The 17225-nt window shown below is 49.0% G+C and overlaps 1 protein-coding gene across 3 annotated transcripts in view; it reads right to left on the reverse strand.

Moving 5' to 3' along the window:
• The window catches only part of Whrn (whirlin), an 89072-nt gene extending 72531 nt beyond the window's left edge, over positions 1 to 16541 (reverse strand). For all 3 annotated transcript variants that reach the window (XM_051163096.1, XM_051163083.1, XM_051163088.1), the window contains exon 1: positions 15924 to 16541. In XM_051163096.1, the coding sequence (XP_051019053.1) occupies positions 15924 to 16541 (618 nt within the window). The remainder of the gene's footprint in view (positions 1 to 15923) is intronic.
• Between the last annotated feature and the right edge of the window lie 684 nt (positions 16542 to 17225).

Consider the following 17225-nt stretch of genomic DNA (forward strand, 5'->3'; position numbering starts at 1 on the left):
CAGACATTTAGGCTCTAGCCTCTTGTCAGTAGAGATATTTGTGATTAACATCCTCTTAGTTAGGATGTTATTCTTGAATAAATCCTTGAATACATATGCATCTATTTTTCTAGATTGGGCATCTTCATTTATGTACAACCACAATCTATGGGAAGATGTGCCCAGGACCTGCTTCTCTGCCTGTTGTGATTCCTATGGCCACCTGCAGGGGGCAGCAATAGCAAAATCACAATGCTAATAACAGTTTTCCGGTTCCACAAATGAGGAAAGAGGAGTTTTACTCAAGGTCACGAAGAGAGTAAGAGTCAGGGTCTGGATATGAATTTAGGGCTCTCCAACCCCAGTCTCAGCCCCCTCAGTATCGATTCTGGTACTGCATGGCCAGTAAGGCCAACTCTCTATACTTTGTTCCAAACAGGGGAAAGTTTCCAAAGGGGGAGGGGGGCATGGGACTTAAGGGCAGGGAGCCTGCAGTCGTCCTCAGACTTCTGAGCTTTGAGTGTCACTAGCGATGGCACATGGCCTTAAAAGGCCTCCCCATTCAGCCTGCTTCCAGAGTGAGTAGAACTGGCAGTGTGGACTCTGCCCCAGCAGCGTATTTCAATGACATAAGAAACAAAAACTACAAAGTGCACCGTTTTCTTTTCTCTAACTGCCTGAGTGGCCAGAATCCCTTTATGGCCTGTGTCCCCTTCCTGGCGGCCTCTGAGGAATGAAGCAGGCTTCCTTTCTGGGCAGTGCACCTCGGGCCTGCGCCAGCCCTGCCCCTTGGCAGCTGCATCCCCTGCCCGGCCACCTGAGCTTTCTTGAAGTATCAAGTGCTCCAGGCTCTTTTCCACTTCAGGCCTCTGCACGTGGGGCTCCTGCACCTGCAAGTTCACCTCTCTACGTTCTTAACTACCGAGTGATCATTGTGTCTACATTGTTCCCAACAGACTAGAAGGCAGAAAAGTCTTCTGGCTTCATCTCAGGTGTATCCAGGGGTAGAAAACATACAAGGGATTCCACACTATGTGGCAGGCAGAGACACAAGCAAGAAAGCCTTCCTTTTAGGCTTGGCCACCAGCGGGGATGCTGCATCTAGGAAGGACCTGTGACTTCTCTAGTAAAACTAAAACAATTCACTTCACATTTCACTTGTGTTTTAAAATTGCGCTAAACAGCCTGGGCTGGAATCTAAATCATCGTCTTCCTGCCACCACTGCTTCTTGAGTGCCAGGATTACAGACACTCGGCTGCTGATCGTTTTTGTTGATTCTAGAAACCTCAGAATTTGATTGAAAACACACACACACACACACACACACACACACAGAGAGAGAGAGAGAGAGAGAGAGAGATGATCCTAGATCCCCCACCTACCCTCTCTCTCTCTCTCTCTGTGTGTGCGTGTGTGTGTGTGTGTGTGTGTGTGTGTGTGTGTGAGAGAGAGAGAGAGAGAGAGAGAGAGAGAGAGAGAGAGAGAGAGAGAGAGAGACTTAAATGTGTATGATATGTGCATAGTCATGAGAGTACTGGTACCCACATGTCACTTTGTGCATGTGAAGGTTAAAGAACAGCTTTGGACACTGGTCCTCGATGTCCACCTTGTTTAAGATGGAGGTCTCTCTTGAGACTGAGGGAACAATGGCTCAGGGGTTATGCGCACTGGCTACTCTTGCAGAGGACCCAGGTTTGGTTCCCAGCACACACATGGTGGCTTACAAGTGCCTATACTTCCAGCACAAGGTGACCCGGAGCCCTTTGCAGCCTGTTTGGGCACTGCATGCATGTAGTATATCTGCAACCATCTCCTCTGGCCTCCATGTGACCCTAAAATCTCAGCACGCGTCTAAGGACTGAAAGCTTCTGGGGAGCCAGAGGCAGAGAAACTTCCCACAATAACTCCGATGTCTCTCCTTCCTCTCCCGAGTTTGGTCTAAGAATACACATGAGCTATATACATCCCCTTACACAAAAGTCGCACACACTGTTATTTCTGTATTGTCTTGGAATGAAGGCATCCGTGCTTCGTGGCCTGGTAAGAATATACTATCAGTCAACCACAGCTTCTCCACAGCATCACCACCATCTGTGTGTCAACCTGGGGACACACAGATGTGCTCCATCTGCCCCTGATTTGCATGCTTTGAGTTGCTGCAAACATGGCGAAAGCCACTCTCCCTGGGGGTGGAGGGGACATCTGTGGGAGTCCACTAGGACAGCTCAATGCAAGCACCTTGAAAGAACAGGAAGTGCACAGGAAGGAAAACTTCAAGGAAGCAGGCGATTCCATGGATGGGAAGCGGGCTCTCGGGCGTGGGAAGTGTGCAGGAGGAAGTGTCCAGGAGGAAGGCCAGGAGGTGGCGGACAAGTGGGGAATGATGGATTTCTTTAATGTTATGAAATTTGTCTTTCAAGGGGCTCCTGAGGACCCACACCTTTCTGGGGAACCACAGGTAATGGGTGCTGGGGCGGGAGAGAACACAACTTCACAGAAGTAGCCACTGGTAAGTTAGTTGCCCGTGCTCTTGTAACAACCCGTCAGCCATGTTCCTGTTATCAACCCAACTGAGTGAACCCACTGAGACAGACAGACAGACAGACAGACAGACAGACAGACACACACACACACACACACACACACACACACACACACACACACACTCCATGAAAGGAAGAGGACTGCTGATTGGGAAAAGGAGGCCAGTGGAAATGAGAAGGGAGTAAGAGGTAAATAGGATGAAAATCCACTATAGTCACGTAGAATGAAACTGTCACCATGTATAATATTTGCTAACAAAACGGGGGGAAAACCCAGTTGCCTTTCACTAGAGCCTCATGGAGGGCTCGTTCCCTCCCTCTTTCCTTTGAGTCTTTCATCTTCCCCAAAGTCTCCATGTGAAAGGATAGATAGAGACTGACATCTAGAATCCCGTTCTTCACTGCCATCGCCCCTAATAACTTAGTGGGCCGCGGCTCACCGTTCAAAAGAATAAACAAAAATATCAACAGGCTAAACAAGGCATGTGTTGGGGGAGGTGACACCCTGACTTTGGATAGAATCTGTAAGAAATCTGTAAGGGAGCCATGGGTGACTGTGACCACAACTCCCAAGATGAAGGCAGAGAAGTTTCCAGAAAGACATTGATTCCTTTTCATGTAAGTCTTCAACTGCTCACGAGGCAGCCTTTTAGTGCCTTATAATTGAAATAAATTGCTTTTCAGATGTTCTTTTCTTTTTTGTATTTTATTCTCTCTCTCTCTCTCTCTCTCTCTCTCTCTCTCTCTCTCTCTCTCTCTCTCTCTCTCTCTCTCTCCCTCCCTCCCTCCCTCTCCCTCTCCTTCTCCCTCTCCCTCTCTAGAAGTAACAATGCTCTAGGAATCACAAATACAATTGCTCAAGATGAGTCTCAATGGGTTTGCAATGGAGTGTTTTATGGCCTGGGATCAATGTCCAAAGCACAGGTCTGTTTCTATCAATGTCAATTTCTCAGCCCAGGAGTAGACACACGGAGGGGGGCATTTTCCTCCCAGGCTCGTTACAAGCTCAGCCCTCACTGCCTGCTGACCTTTCTCAGCTGAAAAGACGGCGGGCTTCCAATTTCTTTCAACTTCAGCTTCAGGGATCTGAATGCAAGGTGGACGAGCAACCATCCTTTAAAAGCCAACCCAAGAGATGTTGGAAAGAAGAAGATGGATAGAGTTGATGACATTGCATACAATCCTTGTGATTAAATGGGCAGAATAGCAATAAGAAGTTACATATCACAAAGCATGAACACATGCACAAACCACAGACACAGAAAATAGGAAAGTGGTTTGTCTATCAGTGTGGAAAATGGAAAAGAAATACAATATCCAGGATGGGCACAGGTGGTTACAAATGAGGGCTTTCACATGCTGCTAACATGGGTAGGAGGGACTATCAAAAACCAATTTCCTTCCTAAGAGCAGTTTGGCCATGGTTATCAAAGTCTGAAAATTATGCCTCTCCCCTGAGCCAACACCACCTCCAGAGAGATAGCCCAAGGAATTATTAGCGATGTGCTTAAGGATTAATGTGCCACGATGTGGAATGCAGAATGTGGATAGCACTGAAAACACAAGCTGTCCAACAAGAAGAAATTAGCTAGATAAATCGCACATCTTCCTTTTGATATATTATGTGATCATTAAAAGTCGCATTCTAGAAACATCTATCAAGGTAGAAAACTGTCTTAATACATGACTGGATAAAAGCAGCAGACAGACAAATGCACAACTACAGCCAGACAGGCAGGTGTGCGGAGACTCCCAAAACAGAAGGTGCTCACAGGGGAGCAAAGATCCTCAAAACAGTGTTCCTGGGAGACTAGAAATACATAAGCCAAATTATAAACAGGAATCACTTTCTGGTAGCTGGGACTGCTTACAGTCCAAAGACTTTTGCTCTTTTCTTTTTTGAGATTTGATATTTGTGTTTTACCTGTGTGTGCATGTGTGCACACCACACCCATGTTTAGTAGGTGCAGAGAGCAGAAAAGGGTATAAATCCCCTGGAACCACAGCTATGTATTGCTTATAAACTGCCATGTGGGTACTGGGAGCCGAACCCAGGCCCTCTGCAAAAGCAATAAGTGCTCTTTACCGCTGAGCCATCTCTCCAGCGCCCTCTGCATTTTTTTCTTATATATGTGCTTTTCTGAACTTGAGAATTACTTCATTTATCATGGTGTGTGTTATGGCTTGTATATAAGATATGTATGGGCATGTACATGGCAAGAGGTCAAGGGAAAAAATCATAGAGTATTTTCTCTTCTTCCACCTTTGTGTGGGGCTCAGGAATTACGCCAGGCTGTCAGGTTTCCATATAAGCACTTCTATTAGCTGAGGCATCTTGCCAGCCTACCGTTTTCAACAGAACCCTTATACTCCAGGTCATTCGAATAAATACAGAGAGGAGCGTATACACACACACACACACACACACACACACACACAAGCACACATGCATTTTACTTTAAAGACCCAGGCAGACCTTTTCTATGTTTTCCTACAAACCCAGCAAATTGGACGTTGGACTTTTCCAATCACATAAGTAGATGGTGGGTGACCACCAGCTTTTCACAAGGCCGAGCCCCGTCTGCTGATCCTATTTTGATAGCTGTGTGGATGAAGTCAGGGAAAGCAGCACACACGATGACTCACCAGACACTGGATTACTCTAACGGGGCACGGGGGAGCAGGGGATCCAGGTGAGGTGATTGTCACTTCCCAGAGGATGTTTGTGGACAACGAACAAAATAAAACCCTGACAAAGCCAGGCATGGTGGTGCACGCCTTTAATACGAGCACCAATGAGGTAAAGCCAGGAGGATCTCTGTGAGTTCAAAGCCAGCCTGGTTTACACAGAGTTCTAGGACAGTTAGGACTACATAAAGTGACGTGGTCTTAAACAAAGCAAAGCCAAACAAAACAAAACAGTCCTCCACATCTGACTTTCACACGAACTCTGGTGTCCCATATTTGACCACGTCCCCTGGATGGGGAGGCACTCAGAGGAAGGACAGCAGGCTACCAAGAAGAGACTTGATACCCTATGAGCATATACAGGGGGAGGAAGTGCCCCTCAGTCACAGACATAGGGGAGGGGAGTAAAGGGAAAATGGGAGGGAGGGAGGAATGGGAGGATACAAGAGATGGGATAACAATTGAGATGTAATATGACTAAATTAATAAAATGTATTTTTTTAAAAAACAGTCCCCCCACAAAAAACTCCACACCTGACAAAGGTCAGGTCATAGCCAGAGAGTGAGAGCAGAAAATAAAAGGGGGACTTAAGGGGGACATGTGGGTGTGGCTCTTATCCCCAAAGTCTACCATAAAATACAAGATACCCAGGAAAAGTCTGCGTGGCTATGACCAGATTGTTTGCCTCCTTGTGGGTTTCCTCATCAAATGGCTACACAGTCATTTCCAGAGGACAGAACTCGGGGAGGGCACACACTTAGAGAAACCTTTCTCCTGCCAGCAAGGCTTCTCGGGCAGGGCCGTGGCAGTGAGTGTGTCCTTTGGAGGCAGGCAGGCCTGGGTTCAAAGAGCGGCCTCACTTCCTCTCTTCTAGAGGTCCGTAAGCCAGTCACCTCCTCTTATGATTCCGAGTCCCCTCCCTCGGGGATGTGGAAGAGTCATGTGGGGTGCACAAGACGCCCCTATGGCTTGATGCTGGTGACACTGGCTGGTATTATAATATTAGTATTATAGGCATCTTGTGTGTTACACACTTCCAACCTTCTCTGGTATCAAAGAGATCATCATTTAGTAGGTACACGGCTCCCCCACCCCACAGCCTTGTGAACACGGCAGGCAATCCTCACTTGTTCGGATTAATGCATGTACCCAGTATTTTAATACAGTGTCTATGTGGCCACCTACATCTTCATTTAGAGGTGAGGAAACCTGGGCAGTGAGTAGTTAAGTAGTCGTCTGGACTGTACGATGGCTCCTGGTTTTTTTTTGTTGTTGTTGTTGCGGTGGTGGTGGTTTTGTTTACATGTATTTATTTATTGTGAGTGTGAGTGTTTGGGTCCATGTGTGGAGGCTGGAGAACAACATTCAGGAATCAGTTCTATCCTATCATATGGTTTCTGGAACCCAACCTTGAGGTTAGTAGGTTTGGCTGTAAGTATCCTTACCCACCTAGCCATGTCTCCAGCCCTCCATTCTGGAAAAGAGAAAAAGCATGAGGACCCACAACAGCAATGTACAGCTGGGCTCTGAAGCCAGAGTTGGCTACAGCAGTGTGACGTCACCCATCTCTGCTGTGCCTCTGGCCAAGACAGCCTGGGTCTACAGTTTGGTTCTACTCTTAAACTGGCCCCATCTCTTATGGGGTAGCTAACAGCCAGCTTCACAGCAGCACAAGAGGAGCTTTGCTCTTAACCCGCCTCCACCCCAGTGTTCTGATCCTGCTCCCATGTCTCTTTTGGAGGCAGGGACCGTTCCACGGGAAGAGGTCTTGGGAGAAGAACTGGGGAGACACTGGGGCTCCAGAAAGAGAAAACGTTGTGAAAGTGCTGGTATTTGCAGGGAGGAGGAGAGGAAGGAAGGGAAGGAGCAGAAGCTGAGTCTACACCCTACAAAAGAACACCCCTTTCCCCTTTGAGCCAGAAGATTAAAGGGCAGAAGAAAAGCCTCTATCCTAATGTTTGAGTTCAATCTTGCATAGCTACACGGGGGATGAACTTGTAAAAACTAGACCACATTTCTTAATCAGAAACCTCCTAAAGAAGTCTTGCATACCATTTCAGATGTGGTTTAAATCAATTACAAGGGTTTTCTTTCTTTCTTTCTTTCTTTCTTTTTTTTTTTTCCCTTAAGTACAAAAAAGTCTGTGCTATCAAATCAAACTCTCACCTGCATTAATTGCTTTAATAGGCTCTGGAAATAGCAGCCTCCTCTCCTTCTACATGGGGACCCCTGGGGAGTCCATCAGGAAGGATGCTGAGAAGCAAGACCAGGGACAAGGCCAGCCTTTCTGGGCTGCTAGGCCATGCATCTGTCTCATCAGCCTCCTGTTATTTAAGCCCTCACACAAAAATAATCAAAAGGCAGGTGGGAACACCCAGTTCCATTTATCCACCGAGTTTTATTATGGCTATAAAGCAAAATTGCAGATACCAAAAGCCAGATAGGAGTCATTGCATTTTAAAAGAAATGTGGGGATGCTGACAACATTGGGCACATGACTCTGCAATTCAAACAGCTACAAGCAACCACACAGGCCCCAGGTCCCATTATTTCCTTCCAATAACACTTAAAAGCAAAGCAAAACAAACAAGCAAAAACAAAAACAACTACAAAGACCAAATAATTAAGTAGGCACAATAAAAGGTTTTCAACGCCACATTAGAGCCATTGATAATATCTCTGACAGTAGTGGTTGCAGTGCCAGAGTTTTCAAACTTTGATTATGCAAAGATATAAGAACAATGAAATGCTTGTGAGGACTATGAGCAATGTCCTCTTGGGGATGTCTGAGTCACAGAGAGGCGACGAGGTCTGCCCAAAGTCACTGCTAACAAACACTGACAGGTGAATCCAGGCTCCCCTCCGAACTCCATCTACAGACCTCAGTTCCCTAGACTTGCCCATGTGTCAGCTGACCTTACACACTAGAATAATGCACGGGGTTGGGGGGGTGGGTGAGGGTGGGGGGTGGCATATGAGGGTGGCCAGGTGGTCTCCTGTAGACCAGGAACCTCTAATTTCATTTGTGGCCAAGAATGACGTTGAACTTCTGATTCTCCTGCCTCCATTTCTCCAGTGCTGGGGCTAGAGGTGTGTACCACCACACACAGTTCATGTGATCCTGGAGACTGAAGGTGGGACTTCATGCAGCAAAAGCACTCTCCCAACTGAATACATGCCCACCACTCACAGGCAACGTGATCCTGGAGACTGAAGGCCGGACTTCATGCAGCAAGCACTCTCCCAACTGAATACATACATCCCCAGTGTCTCTGGGTAAGTCTGCTGTCAGAGGTGGCGACCCTGAAGCAAGAAGGATTTCCCAAGCTTCAGTGTGGGTGTGGCTTGGCCTTGCCTGGGGTCTTTATGAATTCTAGCTCTTAGGCTTGAAGCTAACATTTGTGAATGAACAAGTTAGCAGCAGACTAGATATTTTTAGATACCCCTTTTCCTATTAATTAGTTCGTTTGTTTAATTTATAACTTTCCCATAGGGTCCAAGCTGGCCCGGATCTACCTGCGAAGCTTAGGGTGGTCCCACAAGGCATGATCATCCTGCTTTACCCTCCTGGAGATTTGGGTTCTAGGCATGTATTATCACACCTGGCTGCAAATGCCCTTTCTGACATCACTTTTCTATGTCCCTTCTTGCAGCCTGAAGGTTTAGAACCCAGGAGCAAGGCCATCTTGGGACTACGTGGGGAAGGTCGATGTGTTTGCCTTGCATTCTGAGTCCAGAGGATGCTGATATGAGCAAAGTCAGGTGGGGAGGGAAGAAGAACCACGAAGCCAGCTGCCAGCTGAAGCGCAGCCACGGCCAGTTCTGCAGAAGGGACATGAATTCTCAACGGAGAAGGAGGCAGAGGTGCTGGGGACCGGAAAGGAGAAGAGATGCTGCATTGAAGCACATGTGTGGTTACTGGAAGCCTGGCCTGGTGCATGCTGGAACGTCTTGACACTTAAAATTGCTTTAATAATAAAAAAAAAAAAAAAACTGAAGCCAGATGAGCCTCGCCCCAGATTGGCTCACTGATTGCATGAGAATACATAATGATTCTATTTGGGAACCACAGACACAATCACACTGCTAAAATAACTCACTTTTGGGAATGTGTCTTTAAAATGAGGAGCAAAGTGATAAATTAACTTGCCCAACAGGGTCTCACAGAGTGAATGTGAGCTACAGAAGGTGGGAAAAAGCAGTTGTCTCCCCAGTCATATACTATGGCGTTTAAAGGTCTTTAAATAAAGGAGAGGTGAAGGGTTTCAGATGTTTCTCGCTGGTCAGTCACTGCAGATCCAGTCAGTCTCAGCAGGAGGCAGGTGGGAGGTCTCTGTCCATTTCACCACTCCATGACAGATCCAGCCAGCTCCATGCCAAGCACATACAGCAGCTTATGGCTTTCCTTCAGCTTCCAGTCAGTATCTACACATGGCCTTCCTTAGATTTCACACTCAGGAATGAAGGACTCCTTTCTAGCCTGGGTCAGAACATCACTCTATCCATCCACTAAATGTTTACTAATTTACTGAAGTACCTACAGAGAGCCACAGGAGGCATACTGGGGCTACAGGAACAAACAGGACACCATCAGTATGGGCTGTCACAAAACGTGTATGTGGTGGGGAAGTGGATGGTTGGCAAACATAAAAAAACGGCCCGTCTGTGCCTGTGGTGACAGGTGTGCTGAAAGGAACCAAAAGAAGACCAAGGGTTAGAAAGATGGATGGGGTGAGGGGGTTGCTTTCAAGATAGCAGCAAGGATGCAAAGGCATAAGAATGTCACAAACTTGAAATGTTTGGTGACCTGTTGGTGCCACTGGAGCTGTGCCCTACTACTTGACACACTAAGGCCAAGGGTTGTGTCCTACTCACCCATGACTTCCAAGTTACAGGCTTGTGGCTCAGAGAATGTATGGACAAATGCCTCCAATGGACAAAGAGACGGCTGAAGCATATCGCTTTGCTTCGAGGTAAGGCTCTCTGAGTGACTCTCAAATGGCCACCATTGTCAGGGTCAGGTTAAGACATCTGTCTGCCTCTCAGAGGAGTTCTGACATGGCCTTCGAAGATGCTGGCTACATAAGCCCTCAGGCTAGATTCCAGTCAGGATCCTCCTTGACCATGATCTTCCTTGCCTCCCTGCCTCCCCTGGGGACAATAAAATGGCACCTGCACACTGCAGACACTTTCTGAGGAGTGATCTGGTAAAGCAAAGGTAGGACATAGAAAATGCCAACTCTGGGCCGGGCGTGGTGGTGCATGCCTTTAATCCCAGCACTAGGGAGGCAGAGGCAGGTGGATCTCTATGAGTTCAAGGTCAGCCTGGTCTACAAAATGAGTCCAGGACAGCCAAGTATGTCAGAGAAACCCTGACTTACCCCTGCCCCCAAAAGAAAAAAGAAAATGCCAACTCTGGACTCTGCAGGATGAGACTGTGTGAGCACATACACATTACAGCAGCTGTAACACGTCCACTCCAGAAGAGATGGACCATGGGGAGGCTGCAAATGGTTGGGGCTGGAGCATGCATAGGGCATCTCCATCTCACTCAATTTGGCTGTACACATAGAACTGCTCTCAAGGGCTGGGGAGGTCAGTGAATAAAGTGCTGCTTCACAAGCATCAGGACCTGAGTTCAGATCCCCAACACCCAGGTAAAAAGCTAGGTGTGGCGGTGAATATCTGTACTGTATCCCTAGTGCTTGGCCAGGGCGGGGATTAGCAGATTCCTGGAGCTCATTGGCCGGTCAGTCTAGGCAAACTGTTGAAGAGTAAGAGACTGTCTTAAAAACTAAGGTGGAGAGCAATAGAAGAGGACACCTGCTGTCAACCTTGGTCTGCTCCCTCCCTTCCCCTCCCCTCTGACAGACAGACAGACAGACAGACACACACACACACACACACACACGTACATGCACAAGTGCATGTTCTCTGACCCTCAGCATTACTGCCTGTGGCTGACACCTGGAATGCAGGGGAAGGAATGCCAAGCATGCTTCCCACTCTGCACCTGCCAGGCTGTGAACTCAGAAGGAAACATCGCAGCCCAGAAACTTGTAGAAAGCACCCGCAGCCTGCAGCACAATTAGACAGCTGTGTGAGCTTAGACTCCAGCTTGCATTCTTGCTTGGGGGTTTAAAAAGAAAAAAGAAGAAGGAGAGAGAGAGAAAAAAAAGGAACGGTCTTGCAAAGATTGGTATTTCAGCCTCCAGCTACGTCCAGCCATTTAATGTCATTTCTTCTAATCAGATTCTCTGGTCCTGGCTGGCGACTGGAATGCTGTCAGTAAGCAATGGGGACCAAAAGCCATAAAAACACCAGTTGGAGCCCTAATGCCCTCCGAGTGAATGCCTGCTTCTATGCAAAGCCCTTTGCAGGATGGAGAGAAGATTAAGAATGCAAGGAGACGTGCACGAGCAAAGAGGCAAGTGCAAGATGACGGCTGCCTGCACTTGACAGGTGCACATGGGGCTGTGTTCCTGCATGTGGCGGAAGGCAGGCAGGGGTGGCAGGCAGCAGTACACACAAAAGCCTAGGATATGGGGGGGGGGGTAGTACACTTCTCCATAGCTTCATCCGAATGAGCACCTGAGGCTAGTCCTAAACAGCCCTGGGGTTGTCAGCAGGGGGGTGGGGGGGTGACAGAAATAACAAAGCCAGCACTAGGCTGATTCTGTGTCTCTTTCATGTGCAGCTTCAAGTCAAAAGACAAGAAATCTACCAGACCGTCAGCGCTCCGATCCAAAGGCAGTACTGGAAAAACCACTGCTTTGATTTAACAGCAAATAACAGGCTGAAGAGGATTTGCCTGACACAAGCATCATTTTCTAAAGCCTTGAGTGAGCCGGATAAATATACAAGACTGCATTAAAGACACAGACCTTCTCCGGGTCCTGCATAAACTCTGGACATGAGGCAACCAAGGGCTTTCGGAAGAGTGGGCTCTGCAGTTCACGGCTGACAGGATTCATGAGAATCAAGAATTGTTGCAGGGCCAAAAAGGAGATGGTGTGGACCTTTGGTTTCCACCTGGTGCCCAGAAACAGACCAGGTGCAAGAAACGAGGCTTCAGACACAAATGTGGAAGTGATAAGCGCATACAGGGGCTTCACTAACCACAGCATTGTAAAATGACAAATGTGTCATCTTTTGAACCTGCCGAACCAAATGTAATGACTTGTATTAATTTTTGACAGATTCTTCCTGAGTTATTATGCAAAGGAAGGGGGAAAACGAGAGTTCTAATTAATTGGAAGGGCTCACAAACACTTCTCAACATCTGGAACATTTCAGATTCTAATTTGCTACTCAGATTTACCTGTGGGAATGCTGGGAGTGCAATGAAGCTGTTTAATTTTTATTAAGCCATGCTTGCGCGCGCATGTGCACATGTTTGCACACAACACAACAGTACCAGGATATTCTAAGTGTTGCTACCGATACCAACAAGGGACTAGAAAGGCTAGTGGGTGGTGTATTTGATCTCCAGTGCTCCCAAGATGGTGTTGTTTGTGCTCCAATCCTTCTGGCAGTTCCTACTAGCTCTGGACTCACTCTAGGGCTGGCTTTCTTGGGTTGAGAGATGGGGGTGAGAGACGGCAGCTGGGCTCCCCGTCTGTACAGTGTGTAACCCATGGATTTCCTGAGTTAGCACCAAGTTACCCAGGAGTGCCAAGCTTCCCTTCTCCCAACCCTCAGCCAATTCTTTTTTGCTTTAATGATAGGCAATTCCAAAAGAACAAGAACACAGCAGATCAGATGGTCTACACGCCTTCTGGGTAGCACATTCCAAGCAAATCAGACTCCCAGAGCTGGGAAGGACCTTGGACAGCACCAGACTCATCTAGCCTGGAGCAGATAATATCAGAGTCTCATCCAAGGTCACACATAGCAAGTGTGCAGCAGGCCTTAATGACACCAAGTGGTCTACAGAATCTTTGGCTGACTGATCTAGCATATTTGGCTAGCATATTTGAAAGATCTACTTCTTTTTTTTTTTTTTTTTAATTACTAGTTTGACTCTTGTTCATCTGAAATAGCTTCCTCCCCACCCCCTTAAAAAATCAAAATCTCAATGTAATTCTAAATAGCAAGTGGCTTCCTTAATTTGGGCCTGTCACTGTTGATTTAATAACAGGACTTTAAGAAAGGAATGGGAACCCTGTTGGGCACAGGATAAAATCCTCAGCAAATTGCTTTGGGTATCACTGGATGTAATGTCTGTCAGGAAAAGAAGCTGGGTCAACTTTGTTTGTTTGATCCCTCTTTTAAAAGCTGTGTTCCTCTCTGATGCTCCGGCACTCCGACACTTTGATTCTTAGAGTTTATTTTAATTGGGTTCTACTTCTGTTGTATGTGCATACATACAATTAATCTCTCCTCTGGGAGTATTCTGAGGGTCATGTCCTTTCTGCATCAAAAAGAAAAATATGAATTTTTAAAATTGAAAAGGTGTCTTCTGCTAAATGGAATGAGGGATCCTGGGACAGAAAGAAGACATAAGCAGAAAATTCAGGGACACTGAATGAAGCCTGGAGCCCAGCTAGCACTGACCAGGGAGCCCTCTGAGTTCCACAGCTAGTGGCTGACCCCACATAGAGAATTCCCAGGTGACGACAACTTGTGTCTCCTAGGGTAACTGGGACCCTTCTGAATCTCAGAGAAAGAACTTTCTGCATTTTATACAGATGTGTCAACGGCTCTCCAGGTGTTCTAACTGTCCGTGTGCACATGACACAACCCTGCAGTGGTGTCCCCTATTCTACATTACCATTGTAAATTCTGTCCCCTTTATTACGTGGAGTTTGGATGACACAACACTCGTTTTTGCCTGATGCTTCTGAAGGGTCCCAAGATCACGTGTCTGACACTGGTTAGAAGTGGGGCTCCCTCAGGCCAGAGGCACAATGTACTTAGTAGTCACCAGGAGGAAGATAGATACGGAAGTCAGCTTGGCTCACATGGGCTCCCTGGCTTGCAGAAGTCACACTTCAAGGATGCTCCTGTTCTTTCCCATTCAACCTCAGGGCAAGCGTTCCTTTGCAGGCTTCCAAAACTACACCTGGAGAGCCGAGGAGAGTCCCTCTGCCAACAGCAAGCAGGAGCTAATGCTACACGCTGCCCTGAGCCCCAGCTCAGCAGTATCTTGGAGCAGCTCGGGGAAGTTGAGACATACAGCCCTGATCATGACCTCTTTGATGCCAGATCTGAGGTGCACGCTCAAACTGCAGGAGGAGCCTGGGTGGCTCGTGTTCAGGTGGCCTTTGCAAAGTCTCTCACCTAGTGATGACTAAGTGACTCCGGTCTCTGTAAATTGCCACTAAAATTGAATCTGTGTTTATAAATGGCATTTGGATCAAGTCTCTTTAGAGCATCAATTCATCATTTTGGGAACCCTGGACATCTGAGGACAACACTAATGGGCTTTTTCTTTATAAAACATGGGATGCAAGATAAAGAGAGAATGGTGATGGAAGAGGAGCCCGAGAGAATGGGAAACTCATGAGCTTTGTCTGCTGGTCCATCCCCCCCCACCGCCCCCCAAATAATCAAAGGCCATTGGGTTTTCTCCAGATACCAGCAAGAAATTTTCAGAAACCCCAGGGGCCTCCTGAAAGGGGTGGGGTGGGGGTCCCTGAGTAGGGAAGTAAATGATCCAGGCCAAGGCCTGAGACGGATGGTGGTGTCCAAGGTGCACACACAGGAAGTCATCCTATCTCACCCAGCCACAAGCCACTGAACACCACATAGGAAGCAGCCCTGGACTTTTGCTGCCTAGGACTTTCCTAGCAGCCACTGCACCCTGTGTGGTACAACTGTGTGAGGTGGACCAGGAGACCAGAGAATAGGGTGGGAGGGGCTTACAGCCAACCCAAACCAGGAGAAAAATCTTTCTTCCTTGAGGGCAGATATGAGCTGCCATTCCTTCCCTTCAAACTCAATTCTTGTATAAGAAGCAGTAGGGATCGGGCTAAATACTTATGAGAAAAAGATCCTTGGATCCACACACCCACCAAACTCTCATACTCAACTGGCTGGCGCTGGCTCACCCTGGGTGATAAGATTAGCAAGCATGAATGCTCCTCCAGACTGCAGGATTAGATTCCTACTAGTTGGTAGTGGTGAGGCTATTTTCTCAATTAACAGTTACACGAAAAAAAGAAAAGAAAAGCATGCATACTTTCACGGGACTGTGGGGTTTGTTTGTGATGTTCAGGCAGCAGCCTAGTTTGCAACAAAGTTAGGAGCCAGCCACTTCTCCAGTCTAGCTTGTTTCAGGGTGCACCAGCTAGCCCACAACTAGCTCTGTGGTTACCCAGCCTCCTTCCGTGTCACTAGCAGCAGAGCACAACCTTCTTTCAGAGACAACTGGCAGCAGTGGGGAGGTCCATCAGTAATGCAATGGCAAGCAGGGGATCCCTTCTAATGCTCATTAAGATCCCACAGCCCTTTTCACACTTTGTGACTAGACATTTGCTTGTGTGACGCTGTGTAGGTGCCTTTAGGTCAACCAAGGCAAGAATAACCATTTCCTCTCGTTCAGAACACGTACTTGTGCCACAAATTAGATGCTCCTCTTTTAAAATAGAGGCAGGGGGCAAAAGAAAAACACAACGGAGACCAGAAAGGTCAAGCGATTTGGTAAAAGAAGTGGCAGCACCAGACTGCCTGTACTGTCTTCTATCACTCCCATAAACCACAGCCCTACCTTGACAGCCTCCGCGTGGGTCACCCGGGCTAGAGATTTATCGTTGACGCGCAGAATCTGGTCCCCGACCCGTAACCCTTCCTTCTCTGCCAGGGAGCCCGGCTCCACTAGAGACACGTAGATGCCCACGCCGTGTTCCGAGCCCCCGCGGATGCTGAAGCCTAAGCCCTCGTGGGCCTTGGCGCGCCGCAAGCTCACGAGCCGCACCTCCCCGGGCCCCACGCCGTCGGGAGCGGCCCAGGAGGGCTGCCTGTAGGGGGTGGTGGCGGGCAGGTAGAGGCCCTCGGCCGTATATTGGTCGAAAAGCAGTTGGTCGGAGCGCGGGATGACCAGTCGCAGCATGGGCAGCAGACGCCGCTTGACCGGGCTGTCCAGCAGGACGCGCAGGGTGCGCACCAGGTCGAAGACGTTGCGGCGCGAGTGGTACGCGTTGAGGCAGTGAGTGAACTGCTCTCGCTCGGGCTCGCTCAGCAGCGCTGTGAGCGCCTGGTGCAGCTGGCGCACGTTGGCAGACAGTAGCCGCAGCCCCGCGCCCCCTCCGCCGCCCGCCGCGGCCGCCGATCCCAGCGAGCCGGTGGAGGACGAGCTCACCGACAGACCGTCCAGCTGCGCGTTCATTTCCCCGCCGAGGCCCGGCCGCACTCGGGGCGCGCGGCGCGGGGCGGCTGCTGCACCTGCGGCCAGCGGCGCGACAGCTGGATTCCCGGGGGCGCGGAGGTCACTGCTGGAGTCTGGGTTTGGGGTAGGCGCGGAGATCGCGGCTGCAGTCTAGACTGGCCGGAGAGCGGAGACGACGGCTGCAGGACTGTGGGGGGGGGGGGGTGAGGTGCGCAGGAGCGGTGGCTGGATCTTGGGGAGATGGCAGGAATCGCGGCTGGTGTCCCAGGAGCGCGAAGGCGGGAGGGGGGCAGGGGGGGAAGGTGGCGAAACTGGAATCTGGAGGACGAAGAGACGGCGGCGGCTGTAATCCCGGGGACCGCGGCGGGATCCTGGGGGACAAAGAGTTAGCTGCTGGAGGCCGGAGGTCGCGGAGACTGCAGCTGGAGGCCGTGGGGAGCAGGGTCAGAAGCTACATGCCGGAAGGTGCGGGTACCATGAGTGACCGCAGTGGGGTGGGGTGGGAGGACGCAGCCAAGCCGCCCGCCCCGTCACACCACGCCCGGGGCTCCCCCAGCCAAGATGCCTGTTCCTCTAAGGCTGGGGGACCCCAAAGTCAGAAGTTAGGGCGCCGGTTGATCTAGTGCCAGAGTCCGGAGCAGTTGCAGCCAGAGGAGCCACGCGGGCGTCTGGCGGGGGGTGCGG

This window comes from Acomys russatus, chromosome 2 (genome assembly GCF_903995435.1).
Source record: "Acomys russatus chromosome 2, mAcoRus1.1, whole genome shotgun sequence".
NCBI lineage: Eukaryota > Metazoa > Chordata > Mammalia > Rodentia > Muridae > Acomys > Acomys russatus.